This window comes from Oncorhynchus tshawytscha, linkage group LG19 (assembly GCF_018296145.1).
Source record: "Oncorhynchus tshawytscha isolate Ot180627B linkage group LG19, Otsh_v2.0, whole genome shotgun sequence".
Classification (NCBI taxonomy): Eukaryota; Metazoa; Chordata; class Actinopteri; order Salmoniformes; family Salmonidae; genus Oncorhynchus; species Oncorhynchus tshawytscha.
Window position 1 is genome coordinate 21,287,637 of NC_056447.1, and position 25,576 is coordinate 21,313,212.

At 42.6% G+C, this 25,576-nt stretch overlaps 1 protein-coding gene across 1 annotated transcript in view; it reads right to left on the reverse strand.

The window, feature by feature from the left end:
• Positions 1-15,540, reverse strand: part of zcchc14 (zinc finger, CCHC domain containing 14) — a 36,245-nt gene extending 20,705 nt beyond the window's left edge. The window contains exons 1-2 of the mRNA XM_024379217.2: positions 14,043-15,540; positions 11,377-11,503 (exon numbers count right to left, since the gene is read on the reverse strand). Of these exons, the coding sequence (XP_024234985.2) occupies positions 11,377-11,503; positions 14,043-14,666 (751 nt within the window). The 5' untranslated portion in view covers positions 14,667-15,540. The remainder of the gene's footprint in view (positions 1-11,376; positions 11,504-14,042) is intronic.
• Between the last annotated feature and the right edge of the window lie 10,036 nt (positions 15,541-25,576).

Below are 25,576 nucleotides of genomic sequence, written 5' to 3' on the forward strand. Positions count from 1 at the left end.
TATTCTGAGTAGCAGAAAGTCTATAGGCTTCACTGTAAGTCTTAACTGCTTTACTAAAGGCTAAAACGTCATTACTCTCACTGTCTGTCTGTCTGTCTGTCTGTCTGTCTGTCTGTCTGTCTGTCTGTCTGTCTGTCTGTCTGTCTGTCTGTCTGTCTGTCTGTCTGTCTGTCTGTCTGTGTGTGTGGTGCGTGTGTGGTGCCTGCGTGAGTGCACAGGCATGTGTGAGTGTGTAAGTGAAAGAGCGTAGGAACACCGTGTGTAAAAGAGCAAAGTGGGGAAAGTTTTTTTTTTTTAATTTTTAAAAACTTTTTAAAAAAGTGAATGTGATGTGAGTGAGAGACAGCAGAGGAACTATGTCATGCTGTCTGGCCTGGATTCTCCCTTCCTGTGTGAGCTCCCTCTCCTGCAGTCACGGCTAGAAGGGATCCAGCTTTTGTAAAATTAACGTCAAAACATTTTTTTTTGCATTTTAGCTAACTTAAACTATTTTCCTAACCTTAATCTAATTCTCATAACCTGCTGTAAAAAGTCATATCTGACGTTAATTTTACAAAAGCTGTATCCCTTCTAGCCATGACCCTCTCCTGTTCATACAAAATTATACAGTAGCCACAGGCTCAGCAATAGAGCAGTCCTGCCCTAATACCATGCACTCTCCGTCACGGCAGTTTAGACATCAGGCCCAGCCCCCTCCATCCTCACGCAATTGAAAATGATAAAAACTCTAAGCAGATCTTTTTTTAAATTGGTATCATGAACAAAAATCTAAACAAAATATGCAGCAATTTCAAAGATTTTACTGAGCTACAGTTCATATAAGGAAATCAGTCAATTTAAATAAATTCATTAGGTCCTAATCTATGGATTTCACATGACTGGTAATACAGATATGCATCTGTTGGTCACAGATACCTTAAAAAAAAGTAGGAGCGTGGATCAGAAAACCAATTCTTATCTGGTGCGACCACCATTTGCCTCATGCAGCGTGACAAATCTCCTTTGCATAGAGATGATAAGGCTGCTGATTGTGGCCTGTGGAATGTTGTCCCACTCTTCTTCAATGGCTGTGCAAAGTTGGTGGATATTAGCAGAAACTGAAACACTCTGTCATACACGTCGATCCAGAGCATCCCAAACTTCCCCAGTGTGCCAGTGGCCATCGAAGGTGAACATTTCCCCACTGAAGTCAGTTACGACACTGTCTGCAGTCAGGTCAAGACCCTGGTGAGGACGATAAGTATGCAGATGAGCTTCCCTGAGACGGTTTCTGACAGTTTGTGCAGAAATTCTTTGGTTGTGAAAACCCACAGTTTCATCAGCTGTCTGGGTGGCTGGGCTCAGCAATCCCACAGGTGAAGAAGCCGGATGTGGAGGTCCTGGACTGGCGTAGTTATACGTGGTCTAAGTTGTGAGCCCGGGTGTACGTACTGCCAAATTCTCTAAAACGACATTGGAGGCAGCTTTTGGTAGAGAAATCAACATTTAATTCTCTGGAAATTAACTCTGAGGAACATTCCTGCAGTCAGCATTGCCAATTGCACGCTCCCTCAAAACTTGAGACATCTGTGGCATTGTGTTATGTGACAAAACTGCACATTTTAGAGTGGGCTTTCATTGTCCCCAGGACAAGGTGCACCTGTGTAATGATCATGCTGTTTAATCAGTTTCTTGATATGTCACAACTGTCAGGTGGATGGATTATCTTGGCAAAGGAGAAATGCTCACTAACAGGGATCTAAACAAATTTGTGCAGAACATTTGATAGAAATAGGTTTTTGTGAACATTTCTGGGATCTGTTATTTCAGCTGATGAAACATTGGACTTTGTGTTTAGTGTATGTTATTGTAAGTCACCTAAATATGTAACTACATTTCCCATTGTTCACGCGACAATGACTGGTCTTGATAGAGATGATTTGGTATGGTATGATCATCCGTAGACAAATTGGCATTAAAGTAACTGTCCAGTGTTTCTAGATTTCTATGAAATATTACTTATAATTCATTACAATATGAGTGAAATAGTTTTCCTTCTGCAAAAAATGTAATTAGGTATGGCATACCCCAACAACAGAATGGTGTGAGCGTATAACAGTCATGAAAAATATTAACTCAGTAGACAGTTGATTGGCCAGCTCATCCTCCTCAGGAGGTTGACATCATCCACTATGAGGAAATAGCAAGCATTTTTTAAACAGTCTGTTTGAGATACAAGTTTGAGTTGGGGTTGGGCCAAGATAAAAAGCAAAGCACTGCGAAAAAAACAACACAGAGTTACACATGGGATAAACAGTCAATAACACAACAGGAAAATCTATGTACAGTGTGTGCAAATGTAGTAAGGTTAGGGAGGTAAGGCAATAAAATAGGCCAATAGTGGCGAAATAATTACAATTTAGCATTAACACTGGAGTGATAGATGCACAGATGGTGATGTGCAAGTAGAGATACTGGGGTGTAAAAGAGCCAACAAAAATAAATAACAATGTAGTCAGATGACAAGAGAGCAGCTGGTGCAGCAGTGTTCTCTAGGGTAATCAATGTCTCCGTCAGTGGCAAAAAGTGTAGAGACTGAAGGGCACTAGGAATTCCACATGGGTTGTGCACGCAGGGTACACTAAATTAGAGGGGTTGCATCTGTAAAACCTACATCGAAGAGGAGCGAACTGGGGTAGAAAACACACACATACAGTGCCTTCAGAAAGCATTCACAACCGTTGACTTTTCCACATATTGTTGTGCTACAAAGTGGGATTAAAATGGATTTAATTGGCATATTTTTTGTCAAAGATCTACACAAAACACTTTTTAAAAATGTATTTGTAAAACATATATGAAAAGTAAAACACTATACAGTATATACAAAATCTTGTGGGCACGCCTTCAAATTTGTGGATTCTGCTATTTCAGCCATACCCATCGCTGTCAGGTGTATAAACTCGAGCACACAGCCATGCAATCGCCATAGACAAACACTGATAGTAGAATGGCCTTACTGAAGAGCTCAGTGACTTTCAATGTGGCACCGTCATATGATGCCACCTTTCCAACAAGTCATTTCGGCAAATTTCTGCCCTGCTAAAGCTCCCCAGTCAACTGTACTGTTATTGTGAAGTGGAAAGGTCTAGGATGCAAGTATATTACTCGCTAATGTTCAGTCTCTGGACAATAAAGTAGAGGAGCTCAGGGTGAGGATCTCCTTCCAGAGAGACATCAGGGACTGTAACATACTTTCACAGAATCAGGGCTCTCTACTCCCTACGGATACAGTTCACATCCATACAGACAGCTGAGTTCTCAGTACATCGTGCAGACAGGAATAAAGAACTCTCTGGGAAGAAGAAAGGAGGTGGTATATGTTTTATGATGAACTATTCATGGTGTGATTGTGATAACATACATAAAACTCAAGTCCTTTTGTTCATCCGACCTAGAATACCTCACAATCAAATGCCGACCATATTACCTCCCAAGAGAATTCTCTTCGGTTATAGTCACAGCCGTGTATATTCCACCTCAAGCCGATACCACAACAGCCCTCAAGGAACTACACTGGACTTTGTGCAAACTGGAAACCACATATCCCGAGGCCGCATTTATTGTACCTGGGAAAGACAATTTGAGGAAAACACTACCAAAGTTCTGTCAACACATTGACTGTAGTACTCGCTCTGGAAAAATGCTCGACCACAGCTACATTCCCTTCCAAGATGCCTACAAGGCCCTCCCCCGCTCTCCCTTTGGCAAATCAGATCACGACTCCATTTTGCTCCTCCCTTCCTATAGGCAGAAACTCAAACAGGAAGTACCCGTGCTATGGTGTTTTCAATGCTGGTCTGACCAATCGGATTCCATGCTTCAAGACTGGAATATGTTCCGAGGTCTTGCTCCTGGACAAGCTGAACACGTTCTTCGCCCTCTTTGAGGATAGCACAGTGCCACCGACATAGCCCGCTCCTAAGGACAGTGGGCTCTCATTCTCCGTGGCTGACGTGAGTAAGCCATTTAAGCGTGTTAAGACCTCTACGGGATCAGTGTCCCTAAAACGGGACGGTTTAAATTATTAAATTTAAAGATTAAATTATTGTTAATATTACTACAGTGTCCAATTTACAGTAGCTATTACAACAATGAAAATACCATGCTATTGTTTGAGGATAGTGCACAACAACAAAACATTTTTATCACAGCAACTGGTTTGATACATTCACCTCTGTAAAAAGTAAATACTGTACTTACATTCCGCCCTGTGCAACTGGGTCCTGGACTTCCTGACGGGCCGCCCCAGATGGTGAAGGTAGGCAACAACACCTCCACTTTGTTGATCCTCAACACAGGAGCCCCACAAGGGTGTATGCTCAGCCCCCTTCTGTACTCCCTGTTCACCCATGACTGCGTGGCCACGCACGCCTCCAACTCAATCATCAAGTTTGCAGACGATACAACAGTAATATGCCTGATCACCAACAATGCCTAGACAGCCTAGAGGGAGGAGGTGAAGGCCCTGGTGGAGTGGTGCCAGGAAAATAACATCTCCTTCAACATCAACAAAATGAAGGAGCTGATCGTGGACTTCAGGAAACAGCTGAGGGAGCACGCCTCTAGCCACATGGGCGGGACCGCAGTGGAGAAGGTGGAAAGCTTCAAGTTTCTTGGAGTACACATCACTGACCATTTGAAATGGTCCACCCACACAGACAGGGTTGTGAAGAAGGCGCAACAGTGCCTATTCAACCTCAGGAGGCTGGAGAAATTCGGCTTGGCCTCTAAGACCCTCACAATTGAGAGCAATTACAGCACAATTGAGAGCATCCTGTCGGGCTGGTTCACCGCCTGGTACGGGGTTTCAACAATACTATGTAACTCCGGTAGGGCAACATCTGAAAAATAGCACCTACTTGGTAGTGTGTACCGGGGCTCGAAGTGCTCGCCCAGTCGGCGAAAGCCAACATCATCCATGACAGAGAACAGTTGATTGTCAAGGGCAATGAATTCCATTATCTTGGCGTTAATGGATTTTGCCTTTGAGTTGTCTCGCTGAAATGTTCATACTCTTTAAAATGACTGCTCGACTTGAACTGGTTTAGTTGTTGGAAGTGTGCGCTTAGTATTTTTCTGCTTTTGTTCTGTGTAGCTCTGTATTTTTTGTGGCGTCATTACGTCATCTACCTACGTTATATACAGTGCCTTGCGAAAGTATTCGGCCCCCTTGAACTTTGCGACCTTTAGCCACATTTCAGGCTTCAAACATAAAGATATAAAACTGTATTTTTTTGTGAAGAATCAACAACAAGTGGGACACAAACATGAAGTGGAACGACATTTATTGGATATTTCAAACTTTTTTAACAAATCAAAAACTGAAAAATTAGGCGTGCAAAATTATTCAGCCCCCTTAAGTTAATACTTTGTAGCGCCACCTGTAAGTCACTTGGGGTATGTCTCTATCAGTTTTGCACATCGAGAGGCTGAAATTTTTTCCCATTCCTCCTTGCAAAACAGCTCGAGCTCAGTGAGGTTGGATGGAGAGCATTTGTAAACAGCAGTTTTCAGTTCTTTCCACAGATTCTCGATTGGATTCAGGTCTGGACTTTGACTTGGCCATTCTAACACCTGGATATGTTTATTTTTGAACCATTCCATTGTAGATTTTGCTTTATGTTTTGAATCATTGTCTTGTTGGAAGACAAATCTCTGTCCCATTCTCAGGTCTTTTGCAGACTCCATCAGGTTTTCTTCCAGAATGGTCCTGTATTTGGCTCCATCCATCTTCCCATCAATTGTAACCATCTTCCCTGTCCCTACTGAAGAAAAGCAGGCCCAAACCATGATGCTGCCACCACCATGTTTGACAGTGGGGATGGTGTGTTCAGGGTGATGAGCTGTGTTGCTTTTACGCCAAACATAACGTTTTGCATTGTTGCCAAAAAGTTCAATTTTGGTTTCATCTGACCAGAGCACCTTCTTCCACATGTTTGGTGTGTCTCCCAGGTGGCTTGTGGCAAACTTTAAACAACACTTTTTATGGATATCTTTAAGAAATGGCTTTCTTCTTGCCACTCTTCCATAAAGGCCAGATTTGTGCAATATACGACTGATTGTTGTCCTATGGACAGAGTCTTCCACCTCAGCTGTAGATCTCTGCAGTTCATCCAGAGTGATCATGGGCCTCTTGGCTGCATCTCTGATCAGTCTTCTCCTTGTATGAGCTGAAAGTTTAGAGGGACGGCCAGGTCTTGGTAGATTTGCAGTGGTCTGATACTCCTTCCATTTCAATATTAGTGCTTGCACGGTGCTCCTACTTAAAGCTTGGGAAATCTTTTTATATCCAAATCCGGTTTAAACTGCTTCACAACAGTATCTCGGACCTGCCTGGTGTGTTCCTTGTTCTTCATGATGCTCTCTGCGCTTTTAACGGACCTCTGAGACTATCACAGTGCAGGTGCATTTATACGGAGACTTGATTACACACAGGTGGATTGTATTTATCATCATTAGTCATTTAGGTCAACATTGGATCATTCAGAGATCCTCACTGAACTTCTGGAGAGAGTTTGCTGCACTGAAAGTAAAGGGGCTGAATAATTTTGCACGCCCAATTTTTCAGTTTTTGATTTGTTAAAAAAGTTTGAAATATCAATAAATGTCGTTCCACTCCATGATTGTGTCCCACTTGTTGTTGATTCTTCACAAAAAATACAGTTTTATATCTTTATGTTTGAAGCCTGAAATGTGGCAAAGGTCGCAAAGTTCAAGGGGGCCGAATACTTTCGAAGGCACTGTAGGTATGCATGTCAGCTTTTACATCAGTTTTGCACACCTTCTGCACAACTAGACATTGGTCCGATGCCGATGTTGGCATTTTTAGCTAATATCGTTAGATTCCGATACCGATATATCGTGCATCACTAGTTAGGACGTATCTTTGTAGTGACTGGGTGTATTGATACACCATCCAAAGTGTAATTAATAACTTGAACATGCTCAAAGGGATTTTCAATGTCTGCTTTTTTATTTTCACCCATCTACCAATAGGTGCCATTTCTTTGAGAGGCATTGGAAAACCTCCCTGGTCTCTGTGTTTGAAATTCATGCTTTTTTTAATGACTACCTAATCTCTGTACCCCACACATACAGATAATTGTACGGTCCCTCAGTCGTAGATTGGTAAAAAATAAAAAGCAGACATTGAAAATCCCTTTCATGTTCAACACTATTATTGCACACAGTGTGAGTTGAGGCAACTTATATTATGTGACTTTTTAAGCATATGTAAACTCCTGAACTTATTTAGGCTTGCCATAAAAAAGGACTTGAATACTTGGCTCAAGACATTTCATCTTTTCATTTTTTATTCATTTGTAAACATTTCGAAAAACATAATTCCAATTTGACTTTATGGGGTATTGTGTGTAGGACAGTGACAAAAAAATCTAAATATAATCCATTTTAAATTCAGGTTGTAAGGCAACAAAATGTGGAAAAACTTCGAAGGGGTGTTAATACTTTGCGAAGACACTGTGCCAAAGCTACAAAATAGCAAAATGAGATCATCAGAAAATAACTAGGTAAGATACTCAAGTGAGAGTGGTGTGGAGCCTTCCTCTCTTTCCCTCCTCGGACAACTCAACAGAACAACTCAGAACAGTGTCTTTGTTTCAGAGACAACATTACCGCTTCACAATACTGCCACCACTGAAAAAACAGGGGAGTCTGAAGTACTTGCATTAATTTCCCTGCAGAGGTGAAAGACACACCTCCCAGCACTGATTGCTTGGAAGAGGTGAAGTCATGTGTGGCTCAGTTGGTAAAGCAAGGCTCTTGCAATGCCAGGGTTGTGGGTTTGATTCCCATGGGAGACCAGTATGATAATGTAAGTTGCCCTGGATAATGAAACGTATTTTAGTCCACAAGAACTGAGCAATCAAACAGCATTATTAAGTATGCCCTAGCAAGACAACAGTTACTTATCGAATAGATAATATACTTGGTGATGAACTTCCGACCGTCATTGACCAACGTATGAAGAAGAGAGGCATGCGCCTGCAGCAGTTACACTCAGTATGGATGACTCAGAAATAAGAAATCATTATTTTTTAACACACATTAATTAATATAGTCAGGTAGGCTAAGTTAACTTTTTACAGAATGGCATTACATAATTCGCAATTTTGTGTGTGAAACATTGCTACAGCAACATGTTAACACCACATTTTGACGTGAGGAGAAAAACACTTTCACCACCACAGGTGAAAATGCAATTCCACATGTGAAAGTGAGATTTTCACATGTGGAGTTTTATTATTACATGTGAAATTGCAAATGTGATTTTTACATGTGATTGTTTTTTACATGTGAAGATGCAATTCCACACGTGAAAGTGAGATTTTTGCCCGTTTAATTTTCTTACATGTTTTAGTTTTATTTATTTTGTTTGATTTATTTTCACCAAAGAAAACATGTGATAGACAACCATACAGATCAAAACAAAACTGGGTGCAGGTGTGGTTGGAAGCCCAAGGGCTTATATGAAAATCATGTGATTGTTTTTTACATGTGAAAATGCTATTCCACATGTGAAAGTAAGACTTTCACATGAGAATGTTTTTCACATGTAAAACTGCACATTTCACATATGAGGTGTAAACATGTTTTTCTTTTCACATGCGAAAAGGTGGTGTTAACATGTGAACTCTAAATTTAATACATTTGAAAATATGGTTTCATGTGAAACTTCAGCTCAACATGTGAAAACAGCTATTTCACATGTGAAAATGTTTGTTGTTGTTGTTGTTGCAAGGGCAGCCACTCAACCCCCTGCCCAGCCCCCTGCTGATCCACCAAGCCCACTGCCCAGCCACCCAGCCCACTGCCCACAGTGCCCATCCAACCAGCCCACTGCCCAGCCACCCAGCCCACTGTCCAGCCACCCAGCCCCCTGCTGATCCACCAAGCCCACTGCCCAGCCACCCAGCCCACTGCCCAGTGCCCATCCAACCAGCCCACTGCCCAGCCACCCAGCCCACTGTCCATCCACCCAGCCCACTGCCCATCCACCCAGCCCACTGCCCAGCCACCCAGCCCACTGTCCATCCACCCAGCCCACTGCCCATCCACCCAGCCCACTGCCCTGCCACCCAGCCCACTGTCCATACACCCAGCCCACTGCCCATCCACCCAGCCCACTGTCCATCCACCCAGCCCACTGCCCATCCACCCAGCCCACTGCCCATCCACCCAGCCCACTGCCCAGCCACCCAGCCCACTGTCCATCCACCCAGCCCACTGCCCAGCCCACTGTCCATCCACCCAGCCCACTGTCCATCCACCCTGCCCACTGTCCATCCACCCAGCCCACTGTCCATCCACCCAGCCCACTGTCCATCCACCCAGCCCACTGCCAGCCACCCAGCCCACTGTCCATCCACCCAGCCCACTACTGCCCAGCCCTCTGTCCAGCCACCCAGCCCACTGCCCACAGTGCTCAGGTACCCAGCCCACTGCCCTCTACCACCTTGCCTCTCCCTCAGTACCCTGCCCTGCCCCGTGCCCAGCAGGCAGCAGCTGCTGGAGGCTCCACATGCCTGGTGCCAGACTTGTTAATCCAGGGCATTCTGCCATTCTAACAGATCTGGTTACATATTGCACCCTGTGAAAATACACCGTCACACAAAGACACACAAAAGTAGATATTCTCTTTTGTGCATTATCAGCATCTTTCGTGTTGTGTATTATGAATGAAGGCAAAACCAAGATTGCATTACAAAATAATAGTCACTCACTATCTGCATGTTTGAATAACAAGTGCACTCTTGCCACTGTGTGTGTGTGTGCTTGGAGGTATGCTTGCCCTGCTTTGTGCTGCTGATGACAGGCATGCAGCCCTGGCCATGAGGTAGTGTAGCTAACTCAGCATTGGGTTACCAGAAAACGAAAGAGCCAATCCTACTGAGTAACCGAGAGACCTGCTCCTTTCAAAGCAATATTAGACCCCAGCTTAACATGCTCCTCTAACTATCAACTCCTTAACCCACTAGCACACTTCAAAAAACGATCAACCCCCTTAATATTTACACTATGTTCAGATAAAAGACAATCCTGCACACTGACACAGTGTGTGTGTCTGTGCATATACTTGTGTTCAAAATATGAAATTGCTACAGTACAATCCAGTGACCTGTCACTTCTACCTACAAGATAGTGCAGTGAATCAAAGAAGAAGAGGAATCTAGAATTTAGAACTTCTACTGTACTACCATCTACTGTCTATTTGGAGAACTTTGGAGAAAAGACACATTGCTGAGGTCATCATTTCCCATTTTCCCTCCACTCCGTCCCACCTCCAGACTAAACTTTCCAAAACTGGAGAAGAAAACGTGGCTCGTGAATTACATAACATGTGACCACTCTTGGATTCAACATCTGTGTTGTTGGTCCAGCCAACAAGAAAAAAGAGATAGAAAAGAAAGCAGACAACTAAGAAACATACAATATTTATAGCTGTAGTTTCCGGGACCTTCAAATAAGTCAATGCAACAGTATCATCCAAATCCAAACAAGCATGGCCCTTTGTGAGTTTGTTTCTTCGTGGGTGTGCATGCATTCAAGTGTATATTCCGGTCTGTTTATAGCCTCACAGCAAATATTTCAAAAGATTGTACGAAGGAGAAGTAGACAACAGCCTGCTACACTCTGATTGAATAGCATATATACTGTAGTATTCCCTCTCATAACAAATACCTTAATACTAAAGTGATACTCTAGTAGAGTAAAGGTTGTAAACATCATTCCACATAGCAGTAGAAGTGTTCAGTAGTGTGTGAGAGGTACAGTATGTACAGTGTAAAGGAGTGGTTGAAAAATGACAGAATGAGAAGTGTGAAACAGAGGATGATGGCAGATTCCTGCAGCAGCTGCTCCATCCGGACCAGAGCAGCATAGCAATGTGTAAAACATAACACTGATGCCCTTCACTGCACCAAGTTGCACCCTCAGATTGAGAACTAGATATATGACCATCTTTCTCCCTTCCCATTCTGATAGGGGGAGGGCAGTACCGCAAGCATGCCTCCACATTCCTCAATGAGTCTGGTTTGTCGATTTCGGTGTTTCAGCGTGTGGTTTCTTGTTCTGGGTGCATGTGTGAGTGTCTGGCACAATCTGAACTGCTTATTCTAAAGACATGTACCGAATGACTGACAAAGTATTACGTTTGAACTCAAGATTCCCATACTAGTGTGTGACGTTGGAGAGAACCTTGACCCTTACTGTCACTGGGATGTCCTGTCCTGTGTCGTACGCAGACAGGGTAGATAAGTGTGACAGATTTCTGTGTACCGTATAAGTATGTCAGAGCAAAGTTCTGTGTCTCACCTTTGCTCGGTTTCCCAACATGCACCTTGACTGGCAGCTCCTTGCATGAGAGAGATGTCATGTGAGGCATGGGTTCTGGACCAATCCCCTCGTCCACTCGCTCTGCACCGTCCTCTCGGTGCAGTGTCTGTGAAACAGGGGTCAAAGCTCAGGTCAAGTAGTCAGAGGTTAATATCATGGTCAGAAGTAGTATGACGTTTACGGATCTGTAATCTTTCAGAACCTGGACAGCCTTTTCAGACTGTCGCACACATTCTACCATAACTCAAAGAGGTAAGAGACAGGGTCACACATACATTTTTCAAAATCACTGAAATCATTTGAAAATTACGTCTGTTGACCGCATAGGGTGTCATTTTCTCAGGACTTTTTATCTTTTTAACTACAGAACATAGAAAATCACAGTTTTCACTTAGAAAATGGCATGGTACTGGAGATACTGAATATGAGGTTAAAAGGTGATGAAGTGCCCCTTTAAGAGATGGAAAGCTGTCATTAGTTAAAGGTTCCCACAAATATGACGGCTGGTCTTTCACAAAATGTTAGAGCTCTTTCACAGTAGCCTATATTGTCTTAAGAGTTACACGTTATGACCATTGACAGTGGGCACTGACACACTAAGCAGGCCTGCAGGTGTCTGTCCTTCTTGCTCTGTGATTAGGTACCTTGAAAAGTTGTCAAGAAGACAGCTAGGAGAGAGTAATAGCCACTGCTACTCTAAACACTTGTCTGTACAACTAACCAGCTTCCTGGAAAGGTGAGCCGTTTGAAAAGGACTGTTGTTAGGTGGTCTACTCTTATGTTATTTAAGGACGATTTATCCTGATCGTCTTTACTTGTATATGCCCAGTAATCTTAATGCTTCAGTAATAATTGACCGGTAAAATGTATTTTCTAGAGTTGTGCAGTTCAAACTGATTGGTCATGGGAATGGCTTGATTCCAAACCGAATGTGTTGTGTCTTTCTTTCCTTTTTGAAGCACTCTCGGTGGTGAGGCTGATGTGTTTAACAGCAGAGGTCATGCAGCACACATGCTCACCCAAGCAGCAACCTAAACACACACAGACAAGCTCTGAAGCCAATTAAGTATGCTTTACAGTGTGCTACTGCCACATCCGCATCAACTCCTGCCAAATCTTCTATTTTTCTTGAGGAAAAGGGGAAATCCTGCTGTGAGGAGAGATGCTAGCTGGATGAGCTGAGGTTTAGAACTGAAACGGGCATGACAGTGGCAGATAACGCCCTGAAACCCCGCTAAGGAGTTCCCCCTGCCTTTTTTCCTGAAGGCTTAAACCCCAAATAAAGTAGAACATTATCTAATAACAAATGTGTGAGTTTTTTCATTGACTTTCTTCTCATCACCCATCACCATAAGTTTATAATTCAATGAATAATTAATATGTGAGTGTGGTTTATATTTCATGTCTGGTTGGGTTAGGGTGACCGTAAAGGCTTCTTCTTCGAACAGTCAGAGAGAGCTTCCTGGTGATTCACCGGAGCTTGAGTCTCTCTCACACAGGGTTGATTTCAGTGTTGAGAAATGTGCTGGCCTGCACTTAACGGAGGCCAAGACCAAAACAACACTAAATACAACCAACCACTTTCCTTTGAGCAGGCAGGGTACTTTCCTCTCAGCCATGAGTTTGAACAGCCCTGTGTTTGTCTGCTGTGTGTCTCTGATTTAAACCAATGACAAACAGGCCTTCATAGTGATCCTAAACCTGTGTACCAATGTGTTCAAATCCAACTGATGGTTTACGGTTAATTTTTCATTTGTAACATTATATTTGTCCTTTTAAGTGTTCTGGACTCTCTTTCTCTGTCAAACACACACGCTAGTGCAGACACGCATATGCACACGCACGCACACACACTTTCAGATGTATCTTGAGGTTGTTTTTTTGTAAATTATAATATTCCTGTTCGTCAAAAGCCCCTTAAACTGTCATAACATCATTCCTGATGTTTTGCAATCCATTTTAAAACCAAAGAAAGCTGTATATTTTGTTAACGAGGAAGACGTGGTTTCCTATTCCCACATTGCCGTGTTGACATCCGGTTCTCCAGAGAAGTAAAAGTCATGCTGAATCTACAGGCAGACATTGTGAGTGAATGTTCAGGACTCAGGGGGACCACCAATGGTCGGGGACAACCGACAGACATGCCCCTGGGGGACCAGTGAAAAACATGTTTGTTTAGTTAAATGAATTCCTTTCAGGTCACTTTCCTTCGAGTTTGTCTCAGCCTGACCTGGAAACGGGGGAAGCACTATAACGTTATCACCCCCCTCCCATACGTTTGGAAAAACCCACACAAGTAAAAGGATCAGGCGTATTACAGTGTTCTTACCATGTAACAACACTCTATTCTCAATCGGTTATAAATAATGTAGGCCTACAGTGTAACCACAACACATTTTCCTTCATATGATCTTCTCATACCAAAGAGGGTACAGAGCTGTCCAACAAGATGCATTTGTCAAGGATGTGAAGGCCCTTGTACAACATCACTACCAGAACCAGTGGAGTTTAGACCACTATACCAGAACCTAGACCGTGTTTGGGAGCACTGGCACTCACTAACTCCTTTGCTTGTTAGGTATCCTACAACTTTGTGTTTTGGATGGCTGCTCAAACTTGGAAGTGGCACAAGACCATTCACCTACCTTATGACAACATGGACACCCAGTCTGACTGGAGTTGAGGGTGGGCGCAGTGATGTAGGTAGGGATGCTAGTGGCGGGAGACAGGGTGGCCAGCGCGCCAGTCCCGGCCTGCTGCTCTCCACAGGTGACCTGCAGGATCTCTTGGATCTGGGTCAGCTCCTGTCTTAGCACCTGTTTCTGGTGAAAGCTGAACGCCGGATGATTGGATGCCATGGTGAAGAGGAGAAGGAACTGCTCCCCCGTTCGTCCATCGTTGAGCTGCAGGCCATAGTTGTTGATGACGCTGTCGATGTGCGTGAGCGTTCGGAAGAGAACACCCGCCGCATCTCGGTTGTCCGAGTTGAGAAGTGCGAGGGAGATGAGCAGCTTGCTCCTCACGACGTCGTCGGTGATGTTGGTAAGGTTCGAGAGGTCAGCAGGGTTGTTGGCTTTGATCTCGGCGTCCCTGAGGGAGTGATAGTCCTTGCGGGCTAAGTCTTCCAAGCAGGACCCGAGGAAGCGTAGTTCGATTGGAACACAGAGGTCCAAAAGCCCACAAAGGAACTCGGCTCTCTGGGCCGAGTTCAATATCGAGAACCAGTGGTAGACCCCTTCCCTTTGAACGGAGCACCGATTTTCAACCATTTTAACACCGACTCACAAATGTAAAATATGTATTATTTTGTTGAAAGTAATTAAGCCTAAAAATAATAAAATGGCAAGACTAAAATGAGTCAGCCAAAACTCCATCTAGGCCTACTATAACAAACTTGAAACAAAAGAGTGCAGCAATTCGGGTGCCGGAACAGTTACTTTGTGAACGTGCACCTGGGCGCTGGTTATTCCTTTGACAAAAATCGTATTCAATGTATCCAGGACTTCTTGAGTTTTCGGAAACATAATTTGGGCCTACCGCACGCCCGCTTTATTTGTTTACAGGCCAGTCGCAACATTGTTGAAAGATGTATCCAAACCGTTGTTCAGGTGAAAGTCTGTAAACAAAAGCATGAGTCTGGGTTTTACTGTACTGCGAGGCTCAGCGTAGTGCCAACTCTCCAGTCATCCAGGTTTTCTCTGCCAGCCCCCGGAGGTCCACCCGTCAATTGATTATGGAACAGAGCATGCACATTCCTCCATGAAGTAGATTGAAATGAAAAATACCATATAAGTATTACACAGAGAGATACTTTACTTCCAGTGTCAGAGGCGCCACTCTCTGATTTCCCTCTGTAAAACAATACTTTTCGATGGGAATCCGCATGGCATTCGTTGAACTTCTGAGAGCGTCGGCTAATAAACAGGACCATAAACTGTATGTATGAACTGCAGCCAGCTACCTTAGTGTTAAAGTTTAAACGTAAACTATTTAGTTAAATCCTATTGGTCGTAAGCATAACAAGTGGCGCATCCAGATTTGTTCCAGAGAAATAACGACAAGGATTATCTTTTCGTTAAACAGTCCGTAGCTTTTTCGAAATGCAATTCAAGGAATACGCCCACTCCCTTCTATTCTGTCATAACCCTGAAATCGAGAAAAACAGCTGTGTGATCCATTATCCCAAACTCTGCCAGATAAGCCCATTAACTGAAAAATATCCACTTCGATTGGGTGAACATCTTGTCAGTAATCCCAGCTAATGGTGTGATTGGTCAGAAAAGTATCCGCATTTACACATCTTATTCATATGCGCTCATACATACAACTCTCCGATTTGGTCAACGAGGTACTGTACTTTTTAAAGAGAAAGTCACCCTCTAAAGCCTAGGATTTGAGGAAGTGTACTGTTTTAAAGAAATATGCATATGGCATCTTTTGTCATCAAATGTATTTTCAAGCTAATATTAGTCAAAGACGAGCAGCAGAAAAGAGAGAGCAGAACAGTGATGAAGTTTGGGAACTTCTGGAATTTCCATTTCCATAGCGTCACTCTGGATGTGTGCATTGTTTGGTGCATGGCCTTTATTTTACAGTAGATCTGTACTCTAGCTTGTTCTGACTATGGTGTAAAAAAGAAATAGAAATACACTACATGATAAATACACTACATGAGAAATACACTACATGAGAAATACACTACATGACCGAAAGTATGTGGAAACTTTCTCGTCGAATATCATTACTAAATCACAGGCATTAATATGTATTTAGTTCTCCTTTTGCAACTATAACACCCTCCACTCTTCTGGGAAGGCTTTTCATGACATCAGTGGTTCCCAAACTTTTATAGTCCCGTACCCCTTCAAACATTTAACCTCCAGCTGCCTACCCCCTCTAGCATCAGGGTCAGCGCACTCTCAAATGTTGTTTTTTGCCATCCTTGTAAGCCTGCCACACACACACACACACACACACACTATGAGTGTGAGTTTTTGTCCCAACCCGGCTCGTGGGAAGTGACAAAGAGCTCTTATAGGACCAGGGCACAAATAATAATATAATGATAATCAATAATTTTTCTCTTTATTTAGCCATCTTACATATAAAACCTTATTTGTTCATCAAAAATTGTGAATAACTCACCACAGGTTAATAAGAAAGGTGTGCTTGAAAGGATGCACATAACTCTGCAATGTTGGGTTGTATTGGAGAGAGTCTCAGTCTTAAATAATTTTCCTCACACTATCTGTATTTAGTTTTCATGCTAGTGAGGGCCGAGAATCCACTCTCACATAGAGTCCACTCTCACACTATCCAGAAATCTGGCAGTGGCTTCTGATTAAATTGTCACAGAACCGCTTGTTGCAATTTCGATGAGGCTCTCTTGTTCAGATATAAGTGGACTGGAGGCAGAGAATTAAAGGGAAAATGAATCCAGTTGTTTGTGTCGTCCGTTTTGGGAAAGTACCTGCATAATTGTGCACCGAGAGTTCACAGGGCATTGCTTGACAAAGTTAACCATTTTCACTGTAGTGTCCAAAATGTCTTTCAAGCTGTCAGGCATTCCCTTGGCAGCAAGAGCCTCTCGATGGATGCTGCAGTGTTCTCAAGTGGTGTCGGGAGCAACTGCTTGCACGCGCATTACCACTCCACTATGTCTCACTGTCATGGCTTTTGCTCCATCAGTACATGCCAACACATCTCGACTGTCCAGTATTTTTTAAATATCCTCTCATGTTGTCCTGATTTGTCCTGACACCAGGAGCTGTGCCAGGCCCCTCCACGTCTGTTGACTCATCCAGCTGTAACGCATATAATTCACTGGCTTGTATGCAAAGCAGTAATTGTTTCAAAACATCTCCTGCCATGTCACTGATGACTCATCAAACAGTGTTGTTTGATGAAGACATTGTCTGTATAGTTTTTTTTGTCTTTTCCCCCAGCATTGTCCCAGCCATATCCTCAGCAGCAGGAAGAATGAAGTCCTCCACAATAGTATGGGCCTTGACTGTCCTAGCCACTTGGTAGCTCATCACATAAGATGCTTCTAGACCCTTCTTATTAATGGTATCTGTTGCTTTTATACATGCCTTACTACTCAAAAGTCACTTTTTTCTCGCTCCAAAAACTCCTGTGGCATATTTTTTCAAATTGTCATTTTTAGTTTCTAAATGTCCGCGATATAAATGTACTGTTTGAAAATGTGAAAAAAAGTGCATTTTTTTAATGTAAAAAGAAAAATATTTTTAAATGTGAATCACATTTTTATTTGGCATACCCCCAACAGCATTGTGCATGCCTCTGGGGGTACCCCAGTTTGGAAACACCTGCACTACATGATGGAACATTGCTGTGGGGACTTACTTCCATTCAGCCACAAGAGCATTATTGAGGTCGGGCACTGATGTTGGGCAATTAGGCCTGGTTTGCAGTCGGCGTTCCAATTCATCCCAAAGGTGTTCAATGGGGTTGAGGTCAAGGTTCTGTGCCTGTGCAGGCTAGTCTAGTTCTTCCACACTGATCTCGACAAACAATTTCTGTATGAACCTCGCTTTCCCCAAACTGCTGTCACGAAGTTGGAAGCACACAGTCATCTAGTATGTCATTGTATGCTGTAGCGTTAAGATTTCCCTTCACTGGAACTAAGGGGCCTAGCCCAAACCATAAAAACAGCCCCAGACCATTATTCCTCCTCCACCAAACTTTACAGTTGGCAATATGCATCGGGGCAGGTAGCGTTCTTGCATCCGCCAAACCCAGATTCGTCAGTGGGATTGCCAGATGGTTAAGCGTGATTCATCACTCAAGAGAACGCATTTCCACTGCTCCAGAGTCCAATGGCGGTGAGCTTACACCACTCCAGCCAATGCTTGGCATTGCTCGTGGTGATCTTAGGCTTTTGTGCAGCTGCTCTGCCATGAAAACCCATTTCATGAAGTTCTTGTGCTGACGTTGCTTCCAGAGGCAGTTTGAACTCGGTAGTGAATGTTGCAACCAAGGACAAATTATTTCTATGCGCTACACACTTCAGCGGTTCCGTTCTGTGAGGTTGTGTGGCCTACTACTTCGCGGCAGAACCATTGTTGCTCCTAGACGTTTCCACTTCACAATAACAGCACTTACAGTTGACCGCGGAAGATCTAGCACGGCAGAAATTTGACAAACTGACTAGTTGGAAAGGTGGTATCCTATGACAGTGCAGCGTTAAAAGTCACTGAGCTCTTCATTAAGGCCATTTGTTTGCCAACGTTTGTCTATGGAGATTGCATGGCTGTGAGCTCGATTTTGTACACCTGTCAGCAACGGGTGTGGCTGAAATAGCAGACTCCCTCATTTGAAGGGATGTCCACTTTTGTATTAATAGTATATATTATTGCAAACATATTTTTAATATGTGTATTGCATTCATATATTGATGAAATATGTACTTGTTTGATGTTTGAGTATTCTCTAATGGATTTTCTTTCCTTGACCTCATAGTAGATTGACATTTATTCTCATGAGTCCTGTCCTGGAGGCCCCACTGGACAAAAACTGATTGAATCAACATTGTTTCCACGTCATTTTAACCTCCCAAAAATCAATATGATGATGTTAAATCAACATTGAAAACTAGTTGGATTTACACCAGTCATCATTGTAAGGGCATTTTGTCTTTTTTTCACCTAACTTTCCAATGGCATTGTGAAATGTTTTGTTGATTTTACTTCAAACTCACAATTATTGAAAACTCAACTAAATGTAAATCAAAACTAGAAGTGGAACAGTTGACACTACAGGTGCATCAAAGCTGGGACGGAGAGACTGAAAAACAGCTTCTATCTCCACGCAATCAGACTGTTAAATAGATACCACTATCCAGCTTCAACCTGGTACTCAACCCTGCACCTTAGAAACTACTACCATATTTGCATAGTCATTGAACACTTTAATAATGTTTACTTACTGTTTTGCCCACTTCATACGTATATACTGTATCCTAGAAAAGACTCATCCTATATATTTACTGCTGTACAGACATTTTCTATTCATGTACTGTCCATGTATATACACACCATCATATACATAAAAAGTGCATTTGGAAAGTATTCAGACCCCTTGAATTTTTCCACATTTTGTTACATTAAAGCCTTATTCCAAAATTGATGAAATAGTTTTTTCCCCTCATCAATCTACACACAATACCCCATAATGACAAACAAATATTGGTATAAAATGTTAATGTATGAATGTAAAACGTATTTTTAAAAAAACAGAAATATCACATTTACATAAGTATTCAGACTCTTTACTCAGTACTTTGTTGAAGCACATTTGGCAGCCTCAAGTATTCTTGGGTATGAACCTACAAGATTGGCAGACCTGTATTTGGAGAGTTTCTCCCATTCTTCTCTGCAGATCCTTTCACGCTCTGTCAAGTTGGATGAGGAGCGTCGCTGCACAGCTATTTTCAAGTCTCTCCAAAGATGTTCGATCGGGTTCAAGTCCGGGCTCTGGCTGGGCCACTCAAGGATATTCAGAGACTTGTCCCGAAGCAACTACTGTGTAGTCATGGCTGTGTGCTTAGGGTTGTTGTCCTGTTGGAAGGTGAACCTTTGCCCCAGTCTGAGGTCCTGAGTGCTCTGGAGCAGGTTTTCATAAAGGATCCCTCTGTACTTTGCATTGTTCATCTTTCCCTCGATCCTGACTAGTCTCCCAGTCCCTGCCGCTGAAAAACATCCCCACAGCATGATGCTGCCACCACCATGATTTCACCATAGGGATGGTGCCAGGTTTCCGCCAGACGTGACCCTTGGCATTCAGGCCAAAGAGTTCAATCTTGGTTTCATCAGACCAGAGAATCTTGTTTCTCAAGGTCTGAGAGTCCTTTAGGTGCCTTCTGGCAAACTCCATGGGGGCTGTCATATGAATTTCCAAAGGGGCTGTCATATGAATTTTACTGAGGAGTGGCTTCCGTCTGGCCACTCTACCATAAAGGCCTGATTGGTGGAGTGCTGCAGAGATGGTTGTCCTTCTGGCAGGTTCGACCATCTCAACAGAAGAACTCTAGAGCGACCATTGGGTTCTTGGTCACCTCCCTGACCAAAGCCCTTCTCCCCCGATTGCTCAGTTCGGCCGGCCGGCCAGCTCTAGAAGGAGTTTGGTGGTTCCAAACTTCTTCCATTTAATGGAGGGCACTGTGTTCTTGGGGGATCTTCAATGCTGCAGAAATGTTTTGGTACCATTCCCCAGATCTGTGCCTCGACACAATCCTGTCTCTGAGCTCTACGGACAATTCCTTGGTTTTACATGCTCTTACATGCACTGTCAACTGTGGGGCCTTATATAGACAGGTGTGTGTGCCTTTCCAAATCATGTCTGATCAATTGAATTTAACACAGGTGGACTCCAATCAAGTTGTAGAAACATCTCAAGGATGATCAATGGAAACAGGATGCACCTGAGCTCAATTTCGAGTCTCATAGCAAAGGGTCTGAATACTTATATAAATAAATAATTTCTGTATTAAAAAAAACAAACATTTGCAAACATTTCTAAAAACTTGTTTTTACTTTGTCATTATGGTATATTGTGTGTAGATTGATGAGGAAAACATGTATTTAAGTAGGGCTGTAAAATAACCAAATATGGAAAAAGGGAACGGGTCTGAATACTTTCAGAATGCACTGTATATTTATATTCAGGAGTCTGACATTGCTTGCTTTAATATTTATATATTTCTTAATTCCTTAGCCTACTTTTTATTTTTGGGATTCGCGTGTATTGTTATTACTGCACTGTTGGAGCTCGGAACATAAGCGTTTCATGACAACTGTGATAACATCTGCAAAATATGTGTATGCAACCTATACAATTTGATTTGAACTTTCTGTGTCCAGTCTGTGCCCAGTTGGGTGCGATTTCCCCTTAATTAGGCCAGCTGCAAAGTCTAAATTGGCTATATTGTAAAAATTCATTAACACTAAAATGTGCTTTTTGGTCTTAATTTAAGGTTAGGATAAGGCATTAGGGTTAGCATTGTGGTTAAGGTTAGGGTTAACAGTGTGGTTAAGGTTATGGTTCTATTTAAAATCAGATTTGAGGACTTTGTGTCTGTGCCAGCTAGTGACCACTCTGCAGAGCTGCCTCCAGAACAAGATTCACAACGAAAAACCCTAACCTGCAACCTCATACAGGCTGTAATCATAAACATTGAGTGCTATTTGCATATGGTCATCTTGAATTTCACCTAATGAGAATTTCAAGTTTTCTGAGCTTGTTGTAAGGCCTTTTTATCTCTTATACATGACCTTGCACTTCCCATAAATAACCAGTAGATGTCCACATTAGTTCATGCTTTGATGCACTGTAGTACCAATAGCCTGATTTGGCAGCACACACACACTCTCTGGTTAAAACCTCTTAAGGATCAAACCTTTTTTTGAAAATTTTGCCTAAAATGACATACCCAAATCTAGCCTCTAGCTCAAGACCTGAAGCAAGGATATGAATATTCTTCATACCATTTGAAAGGAAACACTTTGACGTTTGTGGAAATGTTAAATTAGGAAAATATAACACATTAGATCTGGTAAAAGATAATACAAAGGAAAAAAAATTGTACCATCATATTTGAAATGCAAAAGAAAGGCCACAATGTAATTATTCCAGCCCAGGCGCAATTGAGATTTTGGCCACTAGATGGCATGCAGTGTATGTGCAATGTTTGAGACTGCTCCAACGAACCATTGCATTTCTGTTCAAAATTTTGTATCAAGACTGCCCAAATGTGCCTAATTGGTTTATTAATAACTTTCCAAGTTCATAACTGTGCACTCTCCTCAAACAATGGCATGATATTATTTCACTGTAATAGCTACTGTAAATTGGACAGTGCAGTTAGATTAACAAGAATTTAAGCTTTCTGCCAATATCATATATGTTTATGTCCTGGGAAATGTTCTTGTTACTTACAACCTCATGCTAATCGCATTAGCCTACGTCAGCTCAACCGCCCCGCAGGTGACCCAGAGACCCTGTAGAGCAATGGTTCCCAAACTTTTTATAGTCCCATACCCCTTCAAACATTCAACCTCCAGCTGCATACCCTTTATAGCACCAGGGTCAGCGCACTCTCAAATGTTGTTTATTGACATCATTGTAAGCCTGCCACACACACACTATACGATACATTTATTAAACATAAGAATGAGTGTGAGTTTTGTCCCAACCTGGCTCGTGGGAAGTGACAAAGAGCTCTTCTAGGACCAGGGCACAAATAATAATATTATAATAAACAATCATTTTTCTCTTTATTTAGCCATCTTACATAAAAAACGATATTTGTTCATCTAAAATTGTGAATAACTCACCACAGGTAATGAGAAGGGTATGCTTGAAAAGATGCATATAACTCTGTAATGTTTGGTTGTATTGGAGAGTCTCAGACTTAAATAATTTTCCACACACAGTCTGTGCCTGTATTTGGTTTTCATGCTAGTGAGGGCCGAGAATCCACTCTCACATAGGTACGTGGTTGCAAAAGGCATCAGTGTCTTAACAGCGTGATATGCAAAGGCAGGATACTCTGAGAACAGCCCAATCCAGAAATCTGGTAGTGGCTTCTGATTAAATTACATTTTCACAGAACCGCTTGTTGCAATTTCGATGAGGCTCGCTTGTTCAGATATCGGTAAGTGGACTGGAGGCAGGGCATGAAAGGGATAACGAATCCAGTTGTTTGTGTCATCCGTTTTGGGAAAGTACTTGCATAATTGCGCCCCCAACTCACTCAGGTGCTTCGCTATATCACATTTGACATTGTCCGTAAGCTTGAGTTCATTTGCACACAATAAATCATACATTGATGGAAAGACCAGTGTGTTGTCCTTGTTAATGTAAGTAAAGAAAGTTTTCTTTAAGTAAAGAAAAATGTAAGCTAGTCTCTCAATTTTAAAAAAAACGTGTCAATACTTTGCCCCTTGATAACCAGCGCACTTCTGTAGGTTGTAAAAGCGTAACATTTTCGCTGCACATATCATTGCATAGTGCAGAAAATACACGAGAGTTCACAGGCCTTGCTTGAACAAAGTTAACCATTTTTACTGTAGTGACCAAAACGACTTTCAAGCTGTCAGGCATTCCTATGGCAGCAAGAGCCTCTCGGTGGATGCTGCAGTGTACCCAAATGGTGTCGGGAGCAACTCCTTGCACGCATGTTACCACTCCACTATGTCTCCCTGTCATGGTTTTTGTACTATCAGTACAGATAGCAACACATCTTGAACAACAAAGTCCATTTGATGTCACAAAGCTGTCCAGTACTTAAAAAAGATCCCCTCTTGTTGTCCTGATTTCCAGTGGTTTGCAGAAGAGGATGTCTTCCCTAATTGACCCCCGTAAACGTAACGGACATATACCAGGAGCTGTTCCAGGCCCACCACGTCTGTTGACTCATCCAGCTGTAACGCATATTTTTTTTCTTTTTTTTCACCTTTATTTAACCAGGTAGGCTAGTTGAGACAAGTTCTCATTTACAACTGTGACCTGGCCAAGATAAAGCATAGCAGTTTGAACAGACAACAACACAGAGTTACACATGGAGTAAACAATAAACAAGTCAATAACACAGTAGGAAAAAAAAGAGTCTATATACATTGTGTGCAAAAGGCATGAGGAGGGTAGGCGAATAATTACAATTTAGCAGATTAACACTGGAGTGATAAATGATCAGATGGTCATGTGCAGGTAGAGATACTGGTGTGCAAAAGAGCAGAAAAGTAAAAGTAAATAAATAAAAACAGTATGGGGATGAGGTAGGTAAATTGGGTGGGCTATTTACCGAAGGACTATGTACAGCTGCAGCGATCGGTTAGCTGCTCAGATAGCAGATGTTTAAAGTTGGTGAGGGAGATAAAAGTCTCCAACTTCAACAATTTTTGCAATTCGTTCCAGTCACAGGCAGCAGAGAACTGGAAGGAAGGCGGCCAAATGAGGTGTTGGCTTGAAGGATAAATCAGTGAGATACACCTGCTGGAGCGCGTGCTACGGGTGGAATCCGTAGTCATTTGACCGTGGGCCCGTAGCGGATACAGGCAATGAGGCAGTGATCGCTGAGATCCTGATTGAAGACAGCGGAGGTGTATTTGGAGGGCCAGTTGGTCAGGATAACGTCTATGAGGGTGCCCTTGTTTACAGATTTAGGGTTGTACCTGGTGGGTTCCTTGATGATTTGTGTGAGATTGAGGGCATCTAACTTAGATTGTAGGACTGCCGGGGTGTTAAGCATATCCCAGTTTAGGTCACCTAACAGTACAAACTCTGAAGCTAGATGGGGGGCGATCAATTCACAAATCGTGTCCAGGGCACAGCTGGGAGCTGAGGGGGGTCGGTAGCAGGCGGCAACAGTGAGAGACTTATTTCTGGAGAGATTATTTTTTTAAATTAGAAGTTCCAACTGTTTGGGTATGGACCTGGAAAGTATGACATTACTTTGCAGGCTACCTCTGCAGTAGACTGCAACTCCTCCCCCTTTGGCAGTTCTATCTTGACAGAAAATGTTATAGTTGGGTATGGAAATCTCCGAATTTTTGGTGGCCTTCCTAAGCCAGGATTCAGACACAGCAAGGACATCAGGGTTGGCAGAGTGTGCTAAAGCAGTGAGTAAAACAAACGCATATAATTCACTGGCTTGTATGCAAAGCAGTAATTGTTTCAAAACATCTCCTGCCATGTCACTGATGCATCGTGAAACAGTGTTGTTTGATGAAGGCAGTGTCTGTATAGTTTTTTTGGCCTTTTCCCCCAGCATTGTCCCAGCCATATCCGCGGCAGCAGGAAGAATTAAGTTCTCCACAATAGTATGGGGATTGCCTGTCCTAGCCACTCGGTAGCTCGCGTGTAAGACTCTTCTAGCCCCTTATTATTAATGGTATATGTTTCTTTAATACATGTCTTACTACTCTTAATTATCGCCCCAAAAACTATTTTTCAAATTGGCATATTTTGTTTCGAAATGTCTGCACAAGATTGAAGGTTTCTTTGAGTTGTGAGATATTGTGAGGTGCTTTTGCACTTATAACACACTGTGGCTGAGGAAAGGCACTACACCCAATTTAAGTGAACCCCTAATCAATGTAGTTCTCATCATATTTGCGCCTCTTCGATGGTCCAAGTCCCTGTCTGTTGTTCAGTGCTT